This window comes from Stegastes partitus, unplaced genomic scaffold (genome assembly GCF_000690725.1).
Source record: "Stegastes partitus isolate 25-593 unplaced genomic scaffold, Stegastes_partitus-1.0.2 Scaffold1142, whole genome shotgun sequence".
NCBI classification, from domain to species: domain Eukaryota; kingdom Metazoa; phylum Chordata; class Actinopteri; family Pomacentridae; genus Stegastes; species Stegastes partitus.
The window spans coordinates 223,243-232,570 of record NW_007578873.1 but is presented as its reverse complement, the minus strand read 5'-3'; the positions used below and the strand labels follow the sequence as shown (position 1 = coordinate 232,570).

At 41.4% G+C, this 9,328-nt stretch overlaps 1 protein-coding gene across 1 annotated transcript in view; it reads right to left on the bottom strand.

The window, feature by feature from the left end:
* Positions 1-9,328, bottom strand: part of LOC103368304 (mediator of RNA polymerase II transcription subunit 13-like) — a gene marked incomplete at its 3' end in the record, with an annotated part of 69,622 nt that overhangs the window by 6,924 nt on the left and 53,370 nt on the right. Inside the window, exons 3-4 of the mRNA XM_008296634.1 lie at positions 8,840-8,924; positions 3,661-3,744 (exon numbers count right to left, since the gene is read on the bottom strand). Of these exons, the coding sequence (XP_008294856.1) occupies positions 3,661-3,744; positions 8,840-8,924 (169 nt within the window). The remainder of the gene's footprint in view (positions 1-3,660; positions 3,745-8,839; positions 8,925-9,328) is intronic.

Below are 9,328 nucleotides of genomic sequence, written 5' to 3'. Positions count from 1 at the left end.
CCATTCAGACACAAAGAGAGCAGGAGTGTTGGGTTGAGAAAGAGTGTGTGTTTGGGGGGGGAGGTAGGATGAGCAGAGGGGGGTGAGGTTGGAGGAAGTTGGTGGTGGGGGGGAGGTGTGAGGCTGGTTTGGGAATCTTCTCCTTGATGTACCAATCCCCGCCGTGCCCCGGGGACACGTACGAGATAAACACCAGATAAGCCCGACAAAGGCGGCAGTGCCAAGGCGCAGGAGTTGGCACGAGTGAGGCGGCATGGCACGGATGGAAGCGGGCAAAAGCGCCCCCTGTTGGGGATTTTTTTTTTAAAAAGGCACGAGGGTGGAAGAGCGGGAGAGACAAAGAAGAAGGTGGTTACAGCTGAGGCAGGAGGTCATTGTATGCCCAACTGAGCAATGTTCCCTCGTGGCGTGAAAACACTGATGGCCGGGGGATCTGCAGGGGGCTCTTAAGGCTCACACTGTCAACTGTGGGGCAACACTGCAATTGTTGGGGAACAAGGGATAGTCATGTGTGTGTGTGTGTGTGGGTGGGCAATTTAGGAATTCATGTGTGCTGGAATCAGGCAAGTGGAGATGTGTGGAAAAGGGAAGACTGCCACGCTTGACTTACACAACGTGATACATGCAAAAGCAGCAGAGTGCAGGCACAGAATGTACAGACATCCATATAAGATTTGTGTTTGTTTGTGTGCGAGGCTTCTCTCTCTCTCTTCCTCCCTCTCTCTCTCTGTTTCTCTCTCTCCCTCTCTCTGTCTTTCCCTTCAGGATGTTCAATAATTCACTGAAAGAACAACTCGAGATTGGCTCAGCAGGGGGCGTACCAGCTGACAACATGTTCAAACGGAGCTGTCGAAAAGAGGAATTGCGTGATGTACAAAAAAAAAGTCGCACACACACACACACACTCGTTAAGCACTGCACAACTGCCGGGCATAATTTCCAAAAGAGAAAATCTCAACATGTGTTTGTATGTATACGCATTCAGGGGCGCAGCGTCTTCACACCTCCCCGCTTCCCACACAAAACTTATTTAATCTCCGATACTTTCCTTGACTCATTCTTCTTTAGTTTTATTCACCGTGTGTGTGTGTGTGTGTGTGTGTGTGTGTGTGTGTGTGTGTGTGTGTGTGTGTTTTTTTTTTTCCCTCCTGATTTTTAATGAACCTCTAATCATGTGTGCTTTACTCCCATCTGGTAATGTTGGAAATATTTGGTCACATTTAGGGTTTTTTTTTTCCTCTTCAAATTAAAGTGATAGCCTTTTCAATGTCAAACAGGATAATGTACACAACACAAGCAGACAGGAAAACACAGGTATCACAACCTCTGCAAAAAAAAAAAAAAAAAAGAAAAGAAGAAAAATCATCCGTGGTAATTAAAAGTGGGGTCACCTTGTGTGTCTAGTACAATGTGACAAGTTTAGCGTGCGTGTGCGGAATATAAAGTGTTCGCAAGACGCGCGTCTCCACAACCATGTATACACTTACATTTACATAAGATAATGGACAACCCATTAGAGGTTATTGTTTGCGCGGGCAGTTGACAAATTAAATATAGAAACGACAGAAAGTGTCTGTATGTGCCAGCGTGAGGTGCCAGAACAGCTCCGGTGCTCATTATGTTTTCTTCAAGATTCTGTTGGACGGATGAGGCGCTTTCTGCTCGAAGACGTCACCTCGTTTGCTAATTTGATGAAGTAGAGGAAAATAGGGGTTGATGAATACTGATTGGTAGCAATGAAAGACACAGATAAGAGATATTTAGAATTGATGCACGCGTGCAGTAAGGATGAAAACTTTGGTGTGAAATTTTTTAAAATAACACAAACTTCCAATGCTAATCTTTTTTTCTAAAATGCCTTTGTTTATTTATGGTAAACATATCTTTAATTATAATGAGTGGGACGTTGCAGAAGACCAAGCAGTGAGTAGAAAGAGAGGATGAGGATTTCTGAGATTTTTTTATTGCTTATTATTTAATTTCATCTTTATATAAATATTTTTTTTAAATATTTTTTTAATATATATATCATATTGTATAGACACACGTGGACAAAATAGTTGGTACCCCTCGGTTAATGAAAGACAAAACCCACAGTAGTCACAGAAATAACTTGAATCTGACAAAAGTAAAAATAAATAAAAATTCTATGAAAAATAAGCAATGAAAATCAGCCATTGCTTTTGAACCGTGGTTCAACAGAATTATTTTAAAAAATAAACTCATGAAACAGTTGTTTACGAAGTTTTTTTGTTTTTTGCACTGAAAGGCCTGCACCTTACTTTTCGTTGTACTCGTTGCAATGACAATAAAGCAAATTGGAATCTGAGGAGGCTGCATCAGAGCCAAAAAAAGCACTTTTTAAAATGTACTAATATATGTATTTTTGTTTGTTTGCTTTTTGTTTTTAAATACAGATAACTAGCAATTTCCCTGACGTCTTGTACCGAAGGGATTAATAAAGTTTTATTCTATTCTATTCTTCTAATTGGAAAAACATCAGATCAAATAATCAGCCAGGTCAATAGTCAGCTGACCTCTGCCCTTATTCAGCGACCGCCTTTGTGCTAATCACCACATCTGTATATATTATTCTATTCTATTATGTATTTCATCACCTGTATATGCAGTATATTTTACCACGAGAGTTGATTTTAGATACAAAGATGTCACAATCACATCAGGCTTCCTCACCCAGACAGTGTTTCCCAGATATATGCAGAACAAGTGACACACACACACACACACCCCCTCTCTCTCTCGAGATGTGTCACGCCGTTTGCCTCGCTGAGGGACTTCCACCTGCTCAGAACAGCCAAACCTAAGTTTGCTACAGCACATCGCAGCAGACTGCACTTGTGTCAGCAACTTTCTAGAGCGCCAGCTTCCTGTGCGTCTCCTAATTTGCACCACATTAGAATGACAATGCAATTTGCAGGTTTCGAGTTAAAACAACTACAGAGCAAATAGGAATAAACGGAGGATGTTTGCGTTTCTAAGCGATGCGTAATAGAATTTTTTTTAAATGAGCATTTTGACAGCGTAGCGGTTCAGTAAAAGCCACTTCCTCAAATACTTTTTAAGCATTCGAGCACCGCTATGTGAGAGTTGCAAGGAATGTTGCATCCTCACCAGCAGGGAGAAAAAAAAAAAAAAAGCTGAAGTGGGCAGACTGTGAGAACTATAATGGCTGAAGCAACAAGTTGAACTGTCATCACACCCACCCCTCTTTTTACTCAGTTTCAGTCTCTCTGTCTGACTCCCACACTGCCTACACAGTTACACAGCGTGACACCCGCACACACACACACACTAACACACACACACACACACTAACACACAACAACAACCCTCCCCCTCACCCAGAGAGCGAGCGAGAGGGAGCTGTGAGAGCTCAGTCATGCTCTCACCTCTCACCACCATTCACTGCTCTGGTTTTTAATAGTCTCACACCATGGACCAGCTGCTGGAACATCAAGGAGAGAAGACTCAACAAATGCTGAATCACATGAAAGCCATTCTGGCTGCTGAGCCGTGTCACACTCTGACACGCACGCACACGGACGCACATTTCTCGTACATGAATGAGGCACACACAACACGCTAAAGACGTCCTTTTTGCCGCCCGCGAACGAGGCATGTGTTTGTGTCTCTGCTCACCTGTTGCCCAAAGACTTTCCTTCCAGCTCGTGCGGCTTGAAGAACCACTTCCCGATCCGCACAAACCCTTTATCCATCAAACATCTGCGGCGTTGAATAGAAGGAGAAAGAAAGGGGAGAGAAAGAAAGGCATTCATTACACAATAGACAACCTCTCTCTCTAGGCATGTACAGGAGGATGATCGATTAAAAGAAACACCTGAGCAATGTTCTGCACTTCAGTGAAAGAATCAGACAGTGATTAGTATTCTTGTGAGGCTCAAAGAGGTTTTGATTCATCTCACTGGTGATTTTTTTTTTTTAAAAGACTGGAGCTTGTGCTGCGAACGGTTTACGACAGCTTCCATATTACCAATTTATGGCCTTGTTCTGAATTTAACGAGTAGAAACAATGCAATGCGTCTTTATATTAAGTTGACCTTGCAAAATTTACACCATTTTTTAAAAAATAACTTTCTATCTCGAGCACAATTGGCACACAAGACCTTGAAAAAAGAACATTTGCTTTAACTTTGGCTCGTTGCCGTTTAGATATTTTTATGATTTTATTTATTGCTATTAACCCTCCAACTGTTAGCTTGAACAAATTGCTCGAATTAATCGGAGCCAGCAATTTGCAAAAACAGAAAATATCAACAGATTTTCAACCTCCCAGCAACCCTTGACTCATCCTGCTCCTCCGTGACGTGTGAGTCCATCTGGATAAATCACCAAATCGGAGCTTCAAATTGTGATATTTCATCAAAAGTAATTATATTTAATGTGTCTCGATTCAACAAATTCTCCAAAAATAAACAGTTTGCTCTCTGTTAAAAAAAAAACTAAAAAAATGGTGCATTCCTCAGTGCAACCATGAAATCACTGGTGACTCATCTGCAACCAGCATTCATGTGGTCAGAATTCAGGGAATATTCATTGAAGTGTGCAGGCTGTGTTTACACAGAGCAGATATGAGACAAGTGGAAACAAAAAAAAAATGTAAATAGAGTCACATTTTTTCTAGAATTGGTAACACCTGTGAGCACTCGGAAAAATGTTGCACATGTTGATTCCAGATTTCCAGAAATCCGACTTTCTATTTTTTCCTTTTTTGACATTTTATGGCATTATAACTTTGTTGTGCGGCACGGCAGACATTTTTAAAGTCTCTCTCCTTCTAGCCGTAGTTACGATGTTCCCATGGAGGTGCAGGACTTTATAATGCAGTGAAAAATGAGCCCACAGTGAGTAAAAATGTGACAGGAGCCGAGAAAGCGCTTCAGGCTCGGAGGGTTAAAATGCAGCAGCGGGGACCGTCGCTCGGCTGAATGTGAGCCATAACGCGAATGTGAGTCGAAGATATACAGAGTTTATGACAAGTGCGCAGGAAAAGTAAAGGTAATCTCCTTCTAATCTGTTTTCCCTAAAGTGGTTTGCACTTTTACACATAGCTTTCCAGAAACCTTTCCTTTCATCGGATCAAAATGCGATCGCATCAAAGTTCAAGCTCGCTGATGGTGCTCCTTGTTTGGCTATCCCGCCATCTGCGCACCTCTCCACCTCGTTTCAGTCTCCTTTCACAGACAAAACACGGCTCGCTCACAAGTTTGACTCGTCTCTGTGTGCAGGTGCCAGTGAATTCCCGGCTGAATCCTCTGACCGGGGTCGAGGTATTACAGAATGATTTCATGGAGTCCTCCTCGCTCAGCCTGGCTCAGCTTCCCAAAGCTTTCAGTCCACGGCTCTACCATCTTTGGTGCATTCTTATCAACACATTTTCTTATCTGACCACGGCTGCACATTGCACATAAGCTGTCGGTTCATTTTATAATAACACTGACGAGGTAACTTTATTGGGATGGTCACATCGTGGCCGATGGCCAGCACATCTAATAAGGTCAGTATTATTAGACGGCCAATTTGGCCAATTTGGCATATCTTATCAGTGCATCTCGAGCAGGGCCACTTCACTGGAGACCTTACAAGAATATCTATCAGGCAGCGAGCGCTGTGCCATACCTGTGGAGCAATCACTGTGAGTAAATGCTGAAGCTAATGCTGAAAAGCCTCCAAATCCAGATCCTTTGATAGTTGCTAACCACTGGCTCAGAAAATACTCTTGTTGATATTAAAGTCAAATAGGATATAACTAACTTCAGCCTTGATTGTAAAGCCAATACTCCACAAGACAGGCTCTTAAAATCCAATTTTTGCTACAGGTGTAGTTGGAAAATGTAAAAATGTGTGTAAACATCTATGGACAGAACCTACGCAGCAGTAAACATGCAGCGTGGACGCATTGTTGCCACATGTGGACAAACACAACATGTTATCATCATGTAATGGACACATCAGCATTCAGCTGTCCGTTAGCACATCCAGCAGACACGGGGCAACGTTTAACATTTCCTTCCAATCCACCAAACTCAAAAACTGTCATTGCTATGAACATTTTTGGGCTTACAATTGTGGGCTTGGTTTTGGCCCAATTAAAAGAAGGCAGAATCACATGGAAGCAGCTCCTGTTTGCAGCGTAACCCCCGACACTGAATCTATACATCCTGTGATTTTACTGACCTGTACATGGAGGAAACTGTTGCTAAAAAAAAATGTGCGCAGTCACTTTAAACTGCCTGTATGAGCTGTGTAAAGTCTGATAAGCAGCCAAACTACAACAGCTCCATGTCAGATCATTAATTCATCTTCTTCTCAACCTATTCTCGCTCGTTTGAAGCTTTTCTTTATCGTAACCTGTGGATGTTTAAAATAGGATCTCGAAACCTATCAAGCAAAATACCTGCTCAATCGGTAATGAAAGCATTTTGCATTATTGGGACCAAGCATTGTTGATACTGTGAAGTTCTGAATCAATGCCGTGATGATAAACAACTGAAAAATTCAAGGTTTTTTTTATCTCTAACAGCTCCTGAGATACCGTCGTTCAAACAGCCTCAAATTTCATTGTGCAAAAGTGTGCTGCAAGTGGGTCAATGGGCGATCGTATCTCAGAAAACATTCGATAAATCAAGCTAAAACTTCATCCACCAGCTCCTCTGGAAAATATCCAACTGTTTGGCTGCCTCACTGTTCATCAGCAGGTCATCAACTTTGTTCCTAGCCTAAAGTGGTGGTCTTAAGCTCTTTGTAATGAAAACAGCTGCATGCATCTGGAAATGACGCTGATGAGGGCAAACTCAGGGTGAGAGTTCTCTGTGAGTTTGCTCCTATCCACTCATCATCTAATGTTATGCCGATACTGATTAGAGCAGCTTTGCAGAGAGCTACATTCGTGTCTTCTTGAATGACAGGTGCATCAAACTATCACCGAGGTGTGTTTTTCTCGTCTCACCTCATCTTAAAATCACATCATTTTCACAGATATTGCAATATGAGTCACAATTTCTTTCAAATTCATTTCTTTTCTTCTTTTCTTCACAAAATGATGATGTGATTTAGGCAGCGGGCCGAACAGAACGAGCTTGTTCCCTTATGTCTGGAGAATATGATTTGTTGACTGGAGCATCGCTGCAGCAGCAGCACAATGCCTCATTTATAATAATACTTTGTGACACACTTTGACTTTATCACAAAAATTGCATCTCCTCGGATTTTGGATATTGCATTTGGCCGGACCACGATTCTGATTTCATATTTCGACTAATTATTCAGGCCGACTGCATCCTTCAAGACACGTCCTCGGCTATTAGGTGTCATTACTTTGCCTTTAGATCCTCCAGGATGTAGAGCTGAATGATTTGAGGAAAACACTTAATTGCAACTTTTCTGATGTATTGTGATTTAATTTGCGATGCAGTTTTTAAAATCTGTCAAATTTTTGCCATGTAAAGGGATGTGATAGAGCCTTACTACCATCAACTATTGTGAAATCATTAACACAACAGTTTAAACCTTGGATCAGACGCACAACAAAACATACATCCTGAACTGCGACCTTTACGATTTGCAAATGTTTTAAATGGCAGTTTCAGTGGATTAAGTATTCAGCCCCGTGCAGAGGCTACTCCACTAATGTTGTGTACATTTAATTAGATGTTATAATTATTGTACTTTTTTTGCTTCTCCGAGTCCACACAGAAACCAATAATCACATTTCCCCTTTTATCTCTGACTATGAGGACGATTTATATAATAAGAGTACAATCAAATTCAATCATTTAAAACAGTTATAAATCTACAGTACATCTGGTAGCAGATGTGTCACTTTGCTAACTCGACAAAACATCTGTATGGTCTGATTAGCTGATTTCTTTTTTTGTATTTTTGCTGAACTTATTACTGACGCCATCCTAAAAAAATATAAAAATTAAGTATTGCTCGTTACTGTTTACGTTGTCGCTCAGCATATTAAGGACAAATTGAACTCCTCATAAATGCTTTATTTGTCAATGACTTCTGTGTTAATCACGAATAATAACAACAATAATAAAAAAGTTATTTGAATATTAACAGCCTGTGACAGAGGTCAGCTTTATCAGCACCACATGAAAGAGAAAGTGGAAGTGATCCCTCTAGTGTTGAAATAGTGATCTATAAAAGGAGTTAGCTTCAAGGTAATAGGAAGGTTAATTCAACCTGCCCCCTATGATGATCACTGATGCTTAACTTAATAGAGAGCAAATATGTGCTGCTTCATTTAACAGATGGCTCTGACTCAGAAAGGAGAGCTTTGGGTACTTGAGCAAGTGATTCAGCGCTCAGATTATAATTTCATTAAGGTGAGGCTCGTGAAAGAAAAACCGAAGCTGTCTGTCAGCGTAACTTGCAGTTCTTTTTGTTTGCCGATTTCTAGAATAAAATCCAAAAAGTCTCGTTCGTTTAGAAAGTCGCACAGCGTTACTTAGCAATAATTGGAATAAAATTGCCCTGTTTATAAGCACCGCGTCGCTATAAAGACATGCAGTAAATACTTTATCAGACAAGAGAATAGGTGTTTAAGTTTTAATAATGTGCAGTATTTCTCAACAATTAGAGCTTCTCCTTTAAAGGAACATTTCACTTTTTATTTTAAAACAACCAAACCAAGAGGCGTCCTAGTTGTTGACGTGCATGTTTATTGTTATATACTGTTTCATAATGCTAATTAGAAACCTCTATTTGTTGTATTTACTATGTCGCATATGCAACCCATCTATAAATCAGATCCTAAAAAACAGTTTCTATACAGTGACGGTGGTTTTACCTTTCCAGCAGGTTGTGTATGGCCTTGAACAGGAGGGTCCTGCACTCGTAGGACAGCCCGCACTCCCAAAGTCCCTCCTCAGCCACTGAAAGAACAAAAAAAAGAAGTTTATGTAATTAGACTCTGCTATCTCAATATGATATTTCCATGCACCACCTCCACCATAACAAACAACACACGGTTCGGCGTGTGTTTACAGATGAGTCTGTCGGAGCATGTTGCATGTGTCGATGAGAGAATCTACACGTCATATCGGGAAGACGAGACGATGCCCGTGCATGTGTGTCTGCGCGCACAGAGGTTGCCCGGCCGTACAGCTGTCACATCGGCTGCAGCGACAGTCCAGTCAAACCCCATGCAGTTGTCAGCCCCTGTTAGCCGGAGAGCGCCGGCGTGCCTGTATCTACACGGGCTGACACACATGCTTGCGTGCTCAGGTTTTTACATGCATACAGAGTTTTTCCCTCAACACCCCTCTTTTTTTTTTTT